Source organism: Myripristis murdjan, chromosome 9 (genome assembly GCF_902150065.1).
Source record: "Myripristis murdjan chromosome 9, fMyrMur1.1, whole genome shotgun sequence".
Taxonomy (NCBI): Eukaryota; Metazoa; Chordata; class Actinopteri; order Holocentriformes; family Holocentridae; genus Myripristis; species Myripristis murdjan.
In genome coordinates, this window is record NC_043988.1 from 13,229,638 (window position 1) to 13,247,104 (window position 17,467).

Genomic DNA, 17,467 nt, shown 5'->3' on the forward strand with positions numbered 1-17,467 from the left:
GGTGAGCGCAAAAAACCGTTAAACCTGAGACACTTTGTGAGTTTTATGGTATATTTTCTATACTGTATTATATTTGAATCATGCAGTAATTTATTTTACAATCAGAAAAGCATTAACAATAAAATTGGCTGCTTGATCTCCCCTAGGTTTTGCTCGGCACATAGCCCATAGCCCAGCAAAGGGGAGATACGCCTGGTAGAGATCTGCACTCCACTGAGAACACACTTCTTTGCCTTTGTTGTTTATTTTGGTGTAATTCACTTTTTGTACACTGGGTGGTAGTTACCTATAGTGGGACTGCGTTTATACAGGATGGGTAATGCAGCTAGGAGTGTTGCATGCCAGGTAAGACATATACAGTTTTTTGACTATGGCTCTGGCATCTGAGGTAGCGTAGCAGTGGCTCAAATTTGGTTAGGCTGTTCCTAACAGTGGGATGATGTTCTAAATGGATGCAAGGAAGATCTCATGACCCCTCGGCAAGGGCCACCCCCAGGCCAAATTGAATAACCCCATTCTCTCACTGTTTTAATTCCCCATACATGTACCATGCCAGCTGGGCACCAGCAGTGGAGGGTCCACACTAACTGCAGCTGTGTTGTGTAACCCCGAGAATAGTCAGCATTTTCACAATCTCTTTACAGTCTCACCAGTAAGACAGTAATCATTACACAGAACAAATATCGAGACCAGAACAAATACGAGGAGGAGGAGATACAATAAACATGTCAAAGTTCAGTTGCTTTGGTCAGTATTAAAAAGCCAACTCCATTTCATCTACTCTTCAACCTGTGGTTTGGTTTCTTTGGTTGTGGAAACATTATCTGCAACCGGGTAAAAGTAAGTGTACCTACTTTATTCTTGTAATGCATGGTTAGAATTGACATGCTGAATTAGGAAACTCTCACCATCTACAATGTTTTATTTGTAAGAAGAAAAGCTCTTCTTTAGATATGTCATTTAATTTTGCTGAAATTGTCCTCCTCTTAGAGGTGCAGTGAATGTGTTGTAATACTTCCGGCGATAAACAGTCTAATATGAATTTGAAATTCATAACAAATTTGTTGCATTATCTGGAAAATGGTTATGTGAGAAAAGGACAATGTTTGCCCAAGCAAATATTGTGTAACCCAGTGAACAATGATGTACTTCTGTCACTTTTGTCTTAGTCTGCCATGATGCGTGCGGCCTTGTGTATCTGGATCGTATCAGCAGTGGTCTGTCTGGGGAGAGGCCATCCCAGTGAAGGCCATGTTGAAGTTCAAGAGCAACAACCAACTGAGCCGGACAACAGCACCAGAATCTTCTCACTGGTGACTTCAGCCAACCAAGATTTTGCTTACCGCCTGTACAGGCAGCTGGCAGCGCAGTCAGACTCTCAAGGCAAGAACATTTTCTTCTCACCAGCAAGTGTGACCCTTGCCCTGGCTGCCTTGTCTGTGGGGGCTCGGGGAGAGACCCACCAGCAGCTTTTCAGTGGTCTGGGCCTCAAGAGCCCTTTGCTGACACAGACAGGCGTAGCTCAGGCCTTTCACACGCTCCTCAGCAAGTCATCTCAGGAAGACGTGAGTGCAGGAACGGCTGTGTTTGTGCATGACACCTTCAACCTACGGCCCGAGTTCCTGGAGGTCTTGAATCAATCATATGCTGCAGATGGGTTCAGTGTAGACTTCACCAAAAGTGTAGAGAGTGCAAATACCATCAATAAATATGTGGAGGAGAAGACGAGTGGGAAGATAAACAAGCTGGTCGATAGCCTGGATCCAAGCACACTTATGTATCTCATCAGCTACATATACTACAAAGGTAGGTATCTATCTATCTATCTGTATACCTAAAAATCTAAGGTGCTTCATTCTAATCAGACACACTCATTTGTACAACTGTCACTTGTGGGTTTTGCAATCATTTCTGTCAAATAGGGAAATGGCAGATTCCATTCAAACCTGAGGAAACCAAGGAGGAGATGTTCCATGTCGATGAGCAGACTGAGGTTAAACTCTACTCAGAGCTTCTTTCAGTCATATGGCCCTATTTCTCAAGCTGCCCTAGAGAGTGCACTACTTTCACTTATCTGTGATTTTTCTGTGCATCCTCAAAATTGTTAATCTTTTCCCCACAAATCACATAATGAGTTTTTACTGTCAACATCCAGGTTCCTGTCCAGATGATGAATGTAGAAGACACATTTAAATTCTACCAGGACCAAGGGATTTCCACATCAGTCCTCTGCTTACCCTTCAACAGCTCCATGTCCATGCTGCTGTTGCTGCCTGATAAGGATCTGGCTGCACTGGAGAGCAAGATCTCCCAGACCGAGGTTACCAAATGGCTTAAGTGGATGAATCCCAGGTTGGAAGAACCTATTATCTACTGAAATGTAAAAATTAATATGAGATGCTTTTGTGCTAGTTTCCAAGATAGAGAACAATCCAACAACAGAAGCATTGTATTAACCACCAAGTTTTGTCCTTTGAAATCAACCAAGTATATAGTCTGTTGTGACTGATGTCTCTTGAGAGAAGCTGAGTTAAACACGTTATTTCTGTGGATTAGATGTCATAGGTTCACAGCTCAGATACAGCAATCAGGTAGGCACTGTTTATAAGGTTTTATATTGCCCCTCTTTCTTCTTTAGGGAATTAGATGTGTTTGTTCCTAAATTCTCCATCAAGACCTCCTACTCCCTGAAGGACGTCTTGAGTGTAATGGGAATGACGGACATGTTTGGTGCCACAGCAGATTTGAGTGGCATTTCAGAGGAAGCGATGCTGGCAGTGTCAGAGGTAAGTACAACAAAAGGTGGAGTCATTTGATTGGGTAACAGGTCTTTCATGAGTGCCGATATCAATCAATCAATCAATCAATCTTTATTTGTAGAGCACTTTCCATACATGACATGTAGCACAAAGTGCTACATGATATAGCCTACAGTGTAACAGCACTCGGACATTTTACCATTATGTATTAGTCTGCTTTACAAATTTATGTAATAACTGTTACTGTTAACTTTTGTATTTACATTAACTACTGCAAGATACATTGTAACAAATTTTGCATCGTGAAATGGCAAAGACAGAAAGCGTTCCAAAAACAACACTGGAGTTAGATTATGAATAGTTGCCAGACAAGGGGAGGGTAAGAAGCATTTTTGCCCCAGCTGTTGCCTGTGTAAGGTAGTGCTGCCTCCCAGACTGTGGCTGTGGGGTCAGGAACACTGCCTTACAGTCCTGACAACAAGGTACCATGTGCGGATACTATGACGGAAACCTCCAGGAAAGCTTGTTTGTGGTCTGGAAATAACTTATGTTCAGATCAATTAAAGTGTGAATTCTGTCAAAATTTTGACCTTTGTGTTGGCAGAGCCTAAAAATTGTTTACATAAATAAATCATAATATGCTGTCACCTACCATTAACTGATAAATGCCATGGTTTGTATAACTGTTGTATAAAAGCAATATAACACTCAGGGTTGTGCTGTTATACTGGATATCGTTCATGGAAGATAATCATTAATCACATCATTCATGTCATATTGCTTACATATGTTCACACTCAAATCTGTCTTTAGACCCATTCCATCTTTCTTTAATCTCACTCTGCTGTGTTTCTGCAGGTTGTGCACCAAGCCACTTTGGATGTGGATGAGACTGGCGCCACGGCTGCAGCTGCTACAGGGATTGGTTTGATCCCTTTGTCCTACCGTCCAGTCAGCACGGTGAAGTTTGACCGTCCATTTATGGTTCTTATCATCGACCACAGCACAGAGAGCATCCTCTTCATGGGCAAGATTGTCAACCCAAATATCTGATGATGAAAATACTTTGTGTTCTCTCACACACAGCTGATAAATAAAATATGACATCTCCTACCTGTTTGAGAGTCTCTACTCTTCTTAGTCTTTTGCTTGTAATGTAATTGCTTCTGTTGTTTTCTTCCCAGGGACCTTGTCTTCGAAAGAAACTTGATTTGAATCATACTTGGCTTATGACACCAGGGGCCAGATGTATAAACACTGCATACATGCAGAAACATGAATAACCTATTTTCCACTCATGCCTGTACTCTTCTGGACTTTTTTCAAAACACTAATCTCCGACCACCTTTAATTAACCAGGGTGTCGTAGTCATGAATCGGATGCAGTAAAATATTCAGTGACAAATTGTTGTAATATTGCAAGTTTGTATAGACATCACATGTTTCTAATGGTGACGTTTGTGTTTTTCCTTGGAGGGAAATTGGTTGGGTTAGTTAAATGCGTTACCTGTAATCAAATAAATGCATTGAGACGAGCAGTCATTCACAAAGTCGGCACTAGGGGCCACTATCGCACTGGGCAACAACACAACACACAAGGTCCGTGTGCATAGTGAATGTATTTTGAAGAACTGACTGAGACTCTCCCAGCAATAAACACACACACTCACAAAAGAAAACATCCCATCAACATCTCCCCAAAGTGATCACACTTATTCATCAATCAACTAAACAGGATCCATCCATTTAGTAGATTAACACATTAAAAATACCTGGTGAACAAAAGACTGAAAACGTAATGACTGGTGTCTGAGTGCATGCATGTAATTGGAGGAAAGCCTTTCAGTGTTTACTATTTACAAAGTTGCACAGACGTGACTTTGAATAGGTGCTCGATGTTTATTCCTGTCCGCACTATTTTTCGTCTGTCGATTGGACGGGTCTGAGTAGCTCTCAGACATGGCCGAGACAACAGGGGAGGCGGCGCACGACCGACCTTATTTTTACAAAGAAAGACTGAAATATACCCCCGAGGAGGAGGCGAAGCTTGAAAGACAGCATTTCTGGAAAGTTATTGATGCTTTTAGATATTACAGGTAGGCTATTCAAAAAAATAATACATGCCTCAATCAGAAATAGCCTCCTCATGCTAAGTGGTGCCTCTGAGCGCCGGCGGTAGCTAGCTAGCTTTAGTGTCAACAGAGAGACAGACTGGATAGAAAAGTTGGACTTTTGTCGGAAAGAAAACTCCCTGGTGAAAGAGCTAGGTAGTTTATTTTTAATCACACATTGGTGCTGCTCACAGTTCACGTTTGTACCGTTTTACATGCTTCATTGGCATTAAGTTAGACGTTAGAAAACGTTAGCTACTTTCAATACTTTTCCGTTATTTTCGCCCCTTGTAGCCATGGTTCACCTTTTCCCCCTTCACATGAGCTTCTATAAATCACCACTGGGCTGCTGTGAGCCAGCGTTTCTCAAAGGAGATTGTAGGGACACACATGGGTTCTCAGCAAAATGGTAGAGGAAAAAAATGAAGCAAATCCCCGTATCATTTGAAGACAGGACAGAACGAAAAGCTCCTCAGATGTGGATCTCTGGAACTACATTTTGACCCAGGTTTGAAGCCTTTACATGTTAACCTTGAGGACCTCTTTTCTCATGTCCTGTCCTGTCCTGTCCTGTCAGAATCCATGTGCAGGAGCAGATCAAGCGTGCGGAGCGTCAATTTCAAAGCCTCCCACAGCACCACCAGAAGTTGCTGCCAGGTGTGCTGCCCAACCTGGCTCGCATCAGCCAGTGTGTGGACCACAACCAGGAGGTGCTGCAGGCCATCGTCTACAACTGCATCCACATGTTTGAGAACATGGAGTACGGCGAGAGGGTGAGGCTGAGTGAGAGTCTTAGCCTGATGACCCACACCATAAGCATCTGTAGCATGATATGGTTATTAAACATTTATACACCTATGACTCTATGAGATGTCTCCAAATGCTGTATGTCATGTTATTCTGTGAAACTGCTCCCCACTGTGAATGTGGATAATTGTCTCATACTGAGCGTACTGTGCAGTTTGATAGTTTATGATGTATTCACAATGAATTTGGGTTGCTGCTTTCCTCTCACTGTCCTCCAGGAGGATCCCAGGAAGGTGCGTCCATCTTCTACGTTTGACATGGATAAGCTAAAGTCCACCATAAAGCAGTTTGTTCGAGACTGGAGTGAGGTGGGCCAGGCTGAGAGGGAGTCCTGCTACCGGCCGCTCATCCAAGAGATCCAGAGACTCTTCCCCAGTGACAAATAGTGAGAAACCTGCATCTACACACACACACGTACATGCATGGAGACACAGGGATGTGGTCATGCTCTATAACTTCTCCAGGAACACATAGAACAGACACTGAAAGACAAGCACAGTGATAAATAATGATACATATAGTCCTTTGCTATGGTGGCATACAAAATTTTTCTATAATTAATAATTAATAATATAATAATTGTGTGACTTACCACATGGTTTCTGTGTAATATGTGTACTTTATTATGCCAGTGATGTGTCTAAGGTGAGCGTGCTGGTTCCGGGTGCTGGGCTTGGCCGTTTAGCCTGGGAGATCGCTCGGCTGGGTTATATTTGCCAGGGAAACGAATGGAGCTTCTTCATGCTGTTCTCTTCAAACTTTGTTCTTAATAGGTATATTATACACTCACACTAATACAACTCCAGCTGCCTTACACAACACTCAGGGACTTTCATGCTCCCTTGCATAGTTTCATACAGACTACCGATTGGCTTGCTTGTGCCAGGAAGATTCTTTTTATTGCACTTTATTCTTTTCTAAAAATAAGTGTGGTCCTTCACTTAAAAGAATGGAATAATTAGTTGCAGCAGATATCATGCAAAGTGAAAATGGTGCTTGAACTAATTGGAGAAGCCATGATCTTCATATTAAAAGAAGACATAGAGAAATCGTAGCTTAGAAAGGTTCAGGGGAGTTTGCATAATTGACCTACATTGACCTACATGAAATTCCTCCACATAATTTATATATATATATATATATATATATATTTATTAATTTTTTTTAAATAAAACTGAATTTCAAACACACAAATACTCATATGCCTATATTAAATGTCAGCGATCACATCAAAATTTTCAAGTCATAATTCAAATTCAGTTTTCTGGTGGCACAAATCTCACTCTATACCCGACACACTGCCACTCACATCCACCTATCCTCACAACTTTGGACTGCTCTGTTCAGGTGTGACAAGGTGAACTCTCTGACCCTGTACCCCTGGATCCACCAGTTTAGCAACAACAAGAAATCATCTGACCAGACACGGGCGATCAGCTTCCCTGATGTGAACCCCCAGAGCTTGCCGCCTAACGCAGACTTCTCCATGGTGGCAGGGGATTTCCTGGAGGTTTACACTGAGTCAGGTCTGTTTGTAAAAGCTATATAAACCTTTCACCTCTGTAGTGTGCCTGACAATGTTTGCCAGTCACGTTACACTGTGTTGCGACTGAAGGAGAAATGCTAAATGACACATTTGGGCTGGTTTGTTTCTTCTTAATTAAAGCAGAGCATCCATGTTACAGCATATCGTCTTTCTCTCTCAGACTCCTGGGACTGTGTGGCGACCTGCTTCTTTATTGACACGGCTCACAATGTCCTCGAATATGTGGAGACCATCTGGAAGATTCTTAAGCCTGGTGGGGTGTGGGTCAACCTGGGTGAGTTAATCAGTGGTAAAGAAGTTTTTCCATCGACTTCCATACTAAAATGGACTTGAAAAATCCACTGAAACTCAACTGATTTTATTTTCTGTTGTAATGATGGTAAAAATATGATTTGTACTTTAAACCTCAAGAACTGAGGTCACCATTGCCGTCACCATTACCAGCAAACAGTGCAATGACTGATCTACTCTGTTCAAGTTCTGTGTGAACTCTTTTGTCTCTTTAAGGCCTCTTAATGACCACAATTTAGTCATGGTATGTCCAAAAGCCTGAAATGTTGTTGTGTCTCTTACCAGGCCCTCTGCTGTACCACTTTGAGAACATGGCCAATGAACTCTCAATTGAACTTAGCTACGAAGACATCAGGGCAGCTATCATTAAATATGGCTTCCGCATAGAGGTAAATGAATGAATGAATTATTAACACAATGCTTTGTCATTTAACATTTGAATAGTACAGGTACCTTTTCTCCTGATGCAGTAAAGTCAAGGGGATCATCATTTTCCAAACCTTGTTCAACCTGTATATTATAAATACCCTTAAATAACCTTATCTGAATTGTGGATTGTGCATTGTTCTGTTGGTTCAAACTCCGAAAACACATTGACTCACTAAATATTGGTGGCAAGCAAACACTTTTTGGTCAGCAGGGTGAATAATTGCATTACAAACAGGCAGGAATGCTTTGTATTTTGCTTCAGAAATCTTTAATCTGAAACTAAGTGTTCATGTCTCTCCCACAGGTGGAGAGAGAGTCGGTTCAGACCACCTACACAGAGAATGACCGCTCTATGTTAAGATACGTTTATGACTGTGTCTTCTTTGTGGCACGGAAACCTGTTCATGTGTGCGCCAACGGTCAAGAAGACAACCAATCACAGAACTCACCACCGGCTGCTAAGTCACCGAGGAGAGAGGAGGCCGACAGCCTGACGTGAACACCGGTCGGCTGATTGACAAAAAGAAAAGAAAATGGATATAGCAGCAGCAGCAGAGGCAGAACACAATGGATATGATGTTTTTTTCTGTCATACTCATTTTTATGATGAAACTTGCACAAGTCTGCAAACCCACCTCTTTTTGGGGGGTGGAGGGACAGGTGAAACACTTGCTAATGGCTCAAATCAAGTGTCTTATGAACTACAGTACAGTGTCGTCTTTCAGCCCTTTTTTTTTTGCCAGGCACTAAATTGGAAATCTGCAAGGGCTTTCTGCCTCAGTAGTGAAGTAGTACTGTCTGTGCATGAAACCTAGTGAGCCTAAATATATTCCTCGACACTTTGGTTTCAGTCACGTCTGTTGCACTTCCTTGCTTTTACTGATTTGTGTGTGAGCGACAGTGAGGAGTGTACCGTACCTCTTTTAGCTCCATATGCCTGCAGTTTTGTTGACTCTTATCTCCGCTGTCTTCTACTGCCTGAGGTTTGGTGTGTTTGATGGGACATAATGATTGTGGATTTGAGTCTTTTTACATTCATCATTTACATATGAAATAAAATTTATATTTTTTTTCTTTTTTACTCAGATGCAGTGCTCAACAAACGGCACTGAAAATGAAACCAGAGCTTTTCTGGATCCAAATAAGTTCTTAAAACCTGCCATAATGTTGAGAAAGTGTGAAGTTTGGTCAGATGATTAGGAATAAGTTATGAAGTTATTGTGTGACTGAATGTGTTTCATCAATTTGTGGCAATTTCTACACTTTGAAATAAAGGCAGTGATTTTCAAAAAAATAAAAACATATTTATTGAAGCTGTGCAGCGCTGTTTCCTAATCTCCCACCATACTTTGTGGGAGATTAGGGGTGGGGGTTTGTGTTTTTCTAATATACTTTTTTATAAAATTTCATGCAATAATTGACCAACAACAAAAAGGTCTCACTGTTATTGTTTGGAGTGTTGGTGGGAGAGATTCATTATTCACCAAAAACACATACACACAAGGAGAAAGTAGAATCTGCATATATCTGGTTGTGTGTGTATATAAATAGCCACGCATACATATAGTATGTACATATTATATGTCTGTTTTCACCCTCTTATATTAAAAGAAATTATTATTCTAATGAATTCAATTTTATTAGCCAGTATTCACCTGTCCTCCAGTCTGTTTAATTACCAATTCAGATGAAATTTTGCAAAACACAATTTAGTTACAGCACATTCAAAGATTCCTGATTGCAGGTGATCAACAGAAAATAAACTCTGACATGTCCATGCAGTTAGATATGAGATGTGTGACTGGATGACTGAAGCAGGGTTTTGCTGAGAAAACAGAAAAGTCCCCTCAATAAAGAACACAGAGTTGTATTTTGTCACCAGAATTCATTTAACTAATTAATTTTGTGTATTAAGGGCTTCTTTGATTCATTCATTCAATGATGTAGAAACAGTGTGGCTCAACCTGCTGTTGGCCTCCGTATGTCGGCCCTGCTCAGAGCCTGGTCTGCTGCCCGGTTGATGGAGAGCAGCCACACACACAATCACAAAAACACACTGATACTACTAGTTTCCCCTCTCTATTAGTGTTTTACAAAAAGCCAGTTGGAAACACTGGACAGTCACACAATGTTAAGCTGCTGCATTTCAGGTGAACCTTATTATTATTGTCATCACTGTATTACAGCTGTTTTACTCATCCTCTTATTGGTTGTTGTGCAGCTCACTAGGCTAAAGCCACTGTATGAAATGTTCCATATAAATAAAGAATGACTGATTGATTGACTGATTGATATTACAACTTATATGATTAGCCTATCTTTGTAGCATACTTTCGAAGGCCACCTATCAGCTCATCTGCCTGCCAGTGTCCCCTCCTCCTATTCCAACGGTGTCAACCATGTACAAGAGCCTTCCCAGAAATCTCTTCATGGCAATAAATTTTTATTCAGCAAATTCTCATTTTGCTCATTCAACTTAATCTCTTCTAACTGACTAAAACTAAGACTGTCATGGGACACTAAAACTCTTAAACGTTAATAATTAATTGCCAAAAATTGAATAACATCTCCAGACTGAATTTAAGAGCTTATTACATTATATCTACTGCTAGTATGGCCACTTCTACTACTGATAATACTTGTATTACTTCTACTACAAGTGCTATTATTATCAAAATACTACCCTTACTATTTCCAGGAGTAGGAGGAGAATAAGAAGAATGTGCTTTGATACAAGCATCAGTTTAATTAGAGATGACTCTTTACTTGTTTGCTGTGTTCCATTAACTTTATAGCACTTGGAAACTTTTTTTTAATTAAAGAAAAGTTACAAATCTTATTATTATGGGTTAACATGTATTTAAAGTCCCTTTGTGACTATTTATCCAACGTGATCACATAATAGCACCAGAGAAACTACATTATGATATCATAGAGAAGTAGAATTCTAAAACTCAATAAAATGTCAGAGTGGATCAAGACCTTTATTTGCACCGAGCTGTCTCTGCAAAGACACACTTCAACGTGCTACTTGTCAGCAAACGTTTCTTCGTAGCACAGACGCATCACCATGCTTCCATCACATCCTCAGCCTGGTGAGCATCATGGGTTTGATTATTCAGACAAAGATCCATCTACTTGTTTGATGTGAAAGTTTTATGGTGTGCTACATACTTGTGTAGCTGTTGTGTGTAAATACATTTTTGGGATTTTATGTTTATGGAATAGTCTCATCTTTGCTTTTCTTTTCTGGTTAATTTATTTTTGGACTGGTCACTGCCTTGTGTGTCCATATACTGTCACCTCTGTCGAGGACCACAACACAAATAAGTCTGGGACTTGGTTGTGTTACCTTGACAAACAAAACAAGTTCTAGCTATTAAAATATATTGCTTCTGATAAACTCATATTCAAGTGTAGAATGTGACAGTGTGTCTTTTCCTTTTTTTCACATGTGAAACTCAAGCTGATGTCCCCAGCAGTGATGAGGAGGAGACTAATGATGAGCATGGTGAGGAAGACCATCATCAGCAGCATCTTCCTCTTGAGTGGAACTGGTAGGAGGCGTTTGGTTGACTCCCAGATTTTGAGGACGGGGGTGATGAGGGCCGGGCCAGTAATGACTCTGGCTATGAAAGCCTCTTGTCAGCTGAGGAGGAGGAGGATGAGGAAGAGGAGCTCCTAGCAGGCCAGAACCAGAGGTAGCAACCAGCTGCTCCTGCTCCTGTTCCTGTCAAGCAGCTGCTGGAGCAGGTTCAGGAGCTCAATGAGCTGCTGATGCTGCTTCCTCTGGAGCTTCACCGCCTTCAGATGGACCTTCATCAGCTCCCTGGGGACCTTCTGATGCTGCATCTGAGGGTTCTGCAGCTGCAGGGGTTCCTACTTCAGGTTCCTGTGCAGCTTCAGCACCATCCTGCCAACATGCAGCACCTTCCCAGGAGCTTCAGCTGCTGCAGCAAGACCTCCAGCGGCTGCGTGATGAGGTTGAATGATTTACTTTCTTGTGTGTGTAGAGTGTGACAGTTTGTCTTTTCCTTTTGACACTGTTACAATTGGCCGTTTAGTTCAATGTTTCTTGCATTATCCAATGTATTACATAGTTCAGGGCAGCTTGGATGCTAAGCAGAGGATAGACACAGCAGGAGCCAGATGTACTTTCTCTATCTTGTTAGTTAGGTCTGTTGCATTAGATACACGCCCAGTCAACATTCACACACATAGCATCACACATTCCAGAAACAAGGCATGGACAGTGGTTGGCCTGTCCATGTCCGGGTAACTGGCCAATTATTCTCGGTTGCGTTTAAGTCCAACCCATGTACGGGGCAGGCCCAAGCCCAAGAACATAAATGTGTATCATTTCCTGATATCGGGGCTCTTTCTGACTGAGATCCTGCGGGAGCTCTGTCACACTGAGACCAGCGCTGCCTTGCTTTATATGTGACCATAATAAATATTGCATCAGAAAATTGAAGACTGACTCCGGTCTGTTCTTGGGCTTTCAACAAAGAATCGGGAGCTAACAACACAGTGAACCTGAAGCTGACAATAACCCTGACATCATTGATCTCCAGCAGCGATTAAGCTGACGTATTTACAACATTATCATCTGTCATTTACACATTTTCTGAACTTTCTCTGAACACATATTCTGGACTCTATAATGTCATTGGAATATTTGGTATATTGTTCTCATTTAATGATGTCTTAGAGATCAAGCACTTTAAAGATGCACGATGCAGTTTTGACAAAGAGCTATATGAAAAAAACAAAAAACAAATACTTTGAAGGCTTTGCACTGCTGTGCAAAGCCTGGTCTCCTCCAGAGAGCCAGCACTGCCCTCTGCTGCGCGCAAAAGGCAAAAGCTTACAGCACCTGGTATTCCCAGGCGGTCTCCCATCCAAGTACTAACCAGGCCCGACCCTGCTTAGCTTCCGAGATCGGACGAGATCGGGCGTGTTCAGGGTGGTATGGCCGTAAGCAACAGCTCCTTACACTGCCAGGCCTTTTATACCTGGCTCACAGACCAATTCCAGCTTCCCATTCAAAGCAATTCACTTCATCAGCCCCCTTTTAGGGCTTTTCCTCACTGCAGCTTTGCACTGCCATAAAAAACAGCATACAGGCCACAAAGACTGAAAATCTGCCACCACGCTGCCGGTAGATGAAGTGGAAGAAAAACAAACAAACAAACAAACAAACAAAAAAAACAGTGTCAATCAAATCAAATCAAATCAAATGATAGGCTATTTGTTTACCATAGCACCTTAGCAGGCTCTACAACTTCACATGCTCTTCTTCAGTTTAACAAATCAAAAAGAAAAAAAAATCATCATATTTGACCACTATAAACCAAACAGAACCAAACATATGCGTTTTTCAAAAATATATATGTCCCTTTGTAAAAAAAAAAAAACAACAACAGCGAACTGGTAGCTTTTCCGTGTCCCTAGGACCCATTTTCCCTTTGAGAATAGTCCGTTTGTTTCTTTAAACAATGCAATATATTTTTTATGTACTATGATATTTTTTACTTGTCTGAGATTAATATGTATCTCCCAAAACTGGCCTTTAAATTGCACCCGCATTACCTTTGAGCGACCGGCACAGGAAGTCCAGCCGTTCCACGCTCGACGGGGGCGTGGCCAAACAGCGCTGCTCCGTTTTGATTGGTCAGTTAAAGTGCCTCGTAACTTCACTGTGTGTGTTGTGCTACTGCGACGCTGCGCTAACAACGCCAGCGGGAGATAGCAACTGCACATGTAAGAAATAAATGTGGTTTGCCTTCGTGGTGCACGGCAGCACGCACTGAAACAACTTCTATTCATGACCAAGAGACGCGCGGAGGACACTTGGTTTCACGACGCGCCCTCCAAAAGGTGTTACCGCTCACTCTGCAGTGCAGACCTGCAGCTAGACAGCATGGCTGCAGCCGGGGGTGTCGATCCGCCATCGCTTCTGGCTTTGCTGGGCAGCCGCTGCAGAAAACGACCGTACAATTTCGAGGACCGAGAACAACAACAACAACAAATAGTAATTCCTCGAAAGACGACGCATTGCGACCATCGGAGCCATGCAGAAAATGGCTTGTCAGTGCAGACTTGTGCAAATGTGCAAGATCGTCGCACCTCCATCACATCTCCAGCCCCGAGGAAACGACATCGAGAAGATGGTGTGGCTTCAGATGCCAGTTGTAGCCCTGCAGCTGGCGATGGAGTAAGTGGACAGTAATGAAACAAAAGATTACTTGGAAATTATGCATAGAGAAAACACGCTGCTGGGACCAGAACTTTCTAGATCGGAAGCAGTGACATTAAACGTCCATAAGATGGCGCCCTTTACATACTTTACAACTGAGGCACATAAGGCCGGATGGGCTCACCTGCCAATATCTCAGGGACTAAAACACTGTTGTGTTTATACTCGACTAGTTCTGTGCAGCTCATTTCGTAAAGGTTCTTTATTTTTTATTGAAAGTCCCATCAAAGACACAGTATATTTACAAACAAAACAAGGCAAACACTAATGAAAAGTGTACATTAAGCATCAAACAGTTAAAACAGAGCAAAGACATTTACCAGTACTGTGCATCTCCATACTCTTATTTTAAATTCTCCAACAGAGATCAGGTATGAAAGCTTTGGGAATGCAGTAATGAGTTTCATGTAGTTGGTGTGCAAAACATGAAAGCCTTCTTATCAAGGCATTTTGACACAGGCAGGAGGATTAAGTCTAATTCCTAGATTGTAGGAAATTTAAGCACGTGTAAGAAAGAACGTCCTCTTGTCTAACTGTTTGAATGTCCTTTTTTTATTGTCCCTTAAAGGCTGATGGCGACAGCATCAATGTGGACAGCACTTTCAACTCTTTCCAGTACTGGAGGGTCCCCTTGCCTGAGCTTGACCTCTCACTCCTGGAGGATACCAGCAATCAACCAGAGTCAAGAGAGAAGTCAAAGGTCAAAGACTCCTGTTCTGATGCCATGGAGACATGAAGATGATGGGCAACAAGTCAGACATACTCAGCGGGCAGATGTTGTGATGAAAATGTGCTGTGTATTCCCGCGCAGATGAACATCAGAAAACCTGAGCGGCTGTTAAGGTCGGCTGAATTGCATCCAGGTGAGATGCAACAACCTGATGTCATAGACTGCCTTAGCAGACATGCCCCGCTGAGATTAAGTGACCTATTCATGCTGGTTTAAGATGTGATTGCAGCTTGAACTGTGTCATAACAAAGATCTCACATTTTAACCTGGGGCTGTGGTGGAAATAAGTGTATAATTCGAGTTTTAGGGATGTCCACCATCCATCAACAAGTTGAAGATGGGTTTTGTATCAAGTTCCCTTTGTATCCTGAATAGCCCTATTCATGAATAAATCAGTGTTTTGTATTTACAAGAAAAGGATTCCTGCCAGTCCCGAATGTGACGTGACAAAGTGCCACAATACCTTCCACTTTTTGTTGTATACAGAAACCCTGCCTTACAGATGAGTGTGTGTGTGTGTACTGTGTGTTCATCAGAGGAAATCTTTGATCACCTGTGACCAAAAACTAAACCAAGAAAAAAACCCAGCAACCTTTCATTACATGTGTTGACAGTATTTGTTTGAAAAGTTTGAACAGATGTCTGTCCACACATAACACAGTTATCACAATCACACCATCCAGCCTATAGGGCAAAAAAAGATAAAGACAATCCCCTCCATAATATTTTTCAAATACTGCTAGTAATTTCTCTTATTGAGTAGCATCCTGCAGTCAATTGTTATGATTATGTGGATGTGTTGTGGAGTTTGACTTTACCTGGGGTCAAAAGGAGACATTACATCTTAAGCAGCACTGTGTTTTGATGTACCTTTTGTATTAGTGTAGAGCATTTTGCACTTCTGTGTTACATGTTACTACTACACCTGATTGCAGTCAGAGAACTGTAAATCATAGGTTGTACAGATTTCTGTTAGGCAATAAAATTTTCTTTATTCTTGCATTTTTTCTTTTAATTAATGTGTGTGTGTGTGTGTGTGTGTGTGTTCACCAGATATGTGAGTCTTGGTAGCTTCATAAGAGTATGAAAAAACACTGATCAGTTTTAACCATTGATCTGGTCACTCATCAGAATCTGCCGCATTTTTTTTGTATTATCACTAACACAAATGGTGAAAACAGCACATGAAAAAATAGATGACAAGTTATTGATGGGTATGGGCCTGGTAATGATTACTATCCACCACCCCTCTTACACACATTTCTGTGTAGTCCACATTAATCCTGCAGTGTCCGGTTGTTGACAGCACATGAGAGGTGCAAACAGAGTGTTTGAAGGAGGTGGGTCATGAACTCCTCAAGGATTCTTCTAAAGGATCAGTGCGCCCTTTGGACCAGGGGCTGATAAAAACGCCTGTCCTGGACAGCACACTAATAATGAGGTCGTGGGATTTGAATTCGTTTTCCTGCAGGCTGCCTCATGCTCCATGTACCAAACTGAGGTATCCCTCCGGTAATGGTAAGTCTCATCGCCCTGTTCATTTATTCAAGAGGCTGTTTTCAACGACAACCATCCAGTTTTGCAGAGAAGTCGTAGAGGAAAAAAAAAACTTAACTCGACGTTACTACTTGGCTATCATGACATCATTAGCTTGACAAAGTTGGCAAAGTTAAGTCGTGCTTGTCAAATGTTCAGCCAAAGCAATGCTGTGCAAGTAGTACACTTTAACGTGTAATTTGTAAGATGGTCATCTAACGAAAACTATGCCACAATATCTCCATGCTGCTGTAATGGTAACTTGTGCAGTGTGTGTGTGTGTGTGTGTGTGTGTGTGTGTGTGTGTGGTAACTCGGTCGGTTAAAGTTACTTCAGGTAACGTTTTAATTGTAACCGCCGCGGCGATAGGAAGCTCTGCGCTGTTACACCTGATACACCGTAGCTGCACAGGTTTTTGCTGTAAACCAACTTTATTGTTACATTTGTCAAAATAATAGTGGGGATAATATCCACAGTTGTAAAGTATTTTATTTTTCTTAAGTTACGCTGGTCTCTACAGGTGAGTAAGCGAGCTAACAGCTATCCTGTGTAAGAAGATGTACTTACTTTATTAGCCTGTATTAGCCTGATATTAACGACTAACATATAAGTCGTTAATTTCCGCCCTGTGAAGACGTGGTTAGGACACAAGAGGTGACTGTAGAAGACGTAAATGTTTATTTCCCTGGAAATGTTAAGTAACAATGTCGCGGCCTCCGGTGTATTTCCATGTAGTCTGATTCATCAGGGTGATGGGAAGCTGAACACACACACACACACACACACACACACACACACACACACACACACACACACACACACACACACACACACACACACACACTTACATTGGAGCCCCTCCTTTTTTCACTTACATTTTTTCTCTTTCTTTGGTTGTTTGTGTGTGTTTTTGTGTTGTGTCCCTCGTTTCTCCCCTCTTTGTCTGTATTTAATTTAAAAGCGTAAAAATTGCAGTGCAAAAGAAAAGATTGTGAAATA

General features: G+C 41.7%; 2 protein-coding genes and 1 non-coding gene across 3 annotated transcripts; 2 read left to right on the forward strand and 1 right to left on the reverse strand.

Moving 5' to 3' along the window:
* Positions 1 to 425: 425 nt before the first annotated feature.
* LOC115365419 (serine protease inhibitor 2.1-like) lies at positions 426 to 3,862 on the forward strand. The gene is made up of 6 exons (XM_030060422.1): positions 426 to 840; positions 1,170 to 1,806; positions 1,923 to 1,993; positions 2,156 to 2,352; positions 2,639 to 2,786; positions 3,618 to 3,862. The coding sequence occupies exons 2-6, from the start codon at positions 1,176 to 1,178 to the stop codon at positions 3,810 to 3,812; spliced, it is 1,242 nt and encodes a 413-aa protein (XP_029916282.1). The 5' UTR covers positions 426 to 840; positions 1,170 to 1,175; the 3' UTR covers positions 3,813 to 3,862.
* Positions 3,863 to 4,707: 845 nt separating this feature from the next.
* carnmt1 (carnosine N-methyltransferase 1) lies at positions 4,708 to 9,285 on the forward strand. The gene is made up of 8 exons (XM_030061217.1): positions 4,708 to 4,855; positions 5,448 to 5,643; positions 5,896 to 6,062; positions 6,310 to 6,450; positions 7,025 to 7,203; positions 7,384 to 7,497; positions 7,800 to 7,903; positions 8,248 to 9,285. Exons 1-8 carry the CDS (start codon positions 4,719 to 4,721, stop codon positions 8,440 to 8,442), a joined length of 1,233 nt encoding a protein of 410 aa, XP_029917077.1. The 5' UTR covers positions 4,708 to 4,718; the 3' UTR covers positions 8,443 to 9,285.
* Positions 9,286 to 12,807: 3,522 nt separating this feature from the next.
* Positions 12,808 to 12,926, reverse strand: LOC115365976 (5S ribosomal RNA). Its single transcript, XR_003928795.1, has one exon. It is a non-coding gene; the product is annotated as a 5S ribosomal RNA (ribosomal RNA).
* Positions 12,927 to 17,467: the final 4,541 nt, after the last annotated feature.

Bases quoted from the DNA above. Each gene is read 5' to 3' on its own strand.
- LOC115365419 (XM_030060422.1), top strand. From the start codon at position 1,176: ATGATGCGTGCGGCCTTGTGTATCTGGATCGTATCAGCAGTGGTCTGT. The intron at 2,353-2,638 runs GTTGGAAGAACC...TTTCTTCTTTAG, and splicing joins CTTAAGTGGATGAATCCCAG to GGAATTAGATGTGTTTGTTC. The intron at 2,787-3,617 runs GTAAGTACAACA...GTGTTTCTGCAG, and splicing joins CGATGCTGGCAGTGTCAGAG to GTTGTGCACCAAGCCACTTT.
- carnmt1 (XM_030061217.1), top strand. From the start codon at position 4,719: ATGGCCGAGACAACAGGGGAGGCGGCGCACGACCGACCTTATTTTTAC. The intron at 5,644-5,895 runs GTGAGGCTGAGT...ACTGTCCTCCAG, and splicing joins ACATGGAGTACGGCGAGAGG to GAGGATCCCAGGAAGGTGCG. The intron at 7,904-8,247 runs GTAAATGAATGA...TCTCTCCCACAG, and splicing joins AATATGGCTTCCGCATAGAG to GTGGAGAGAGAGTCGGTTCA.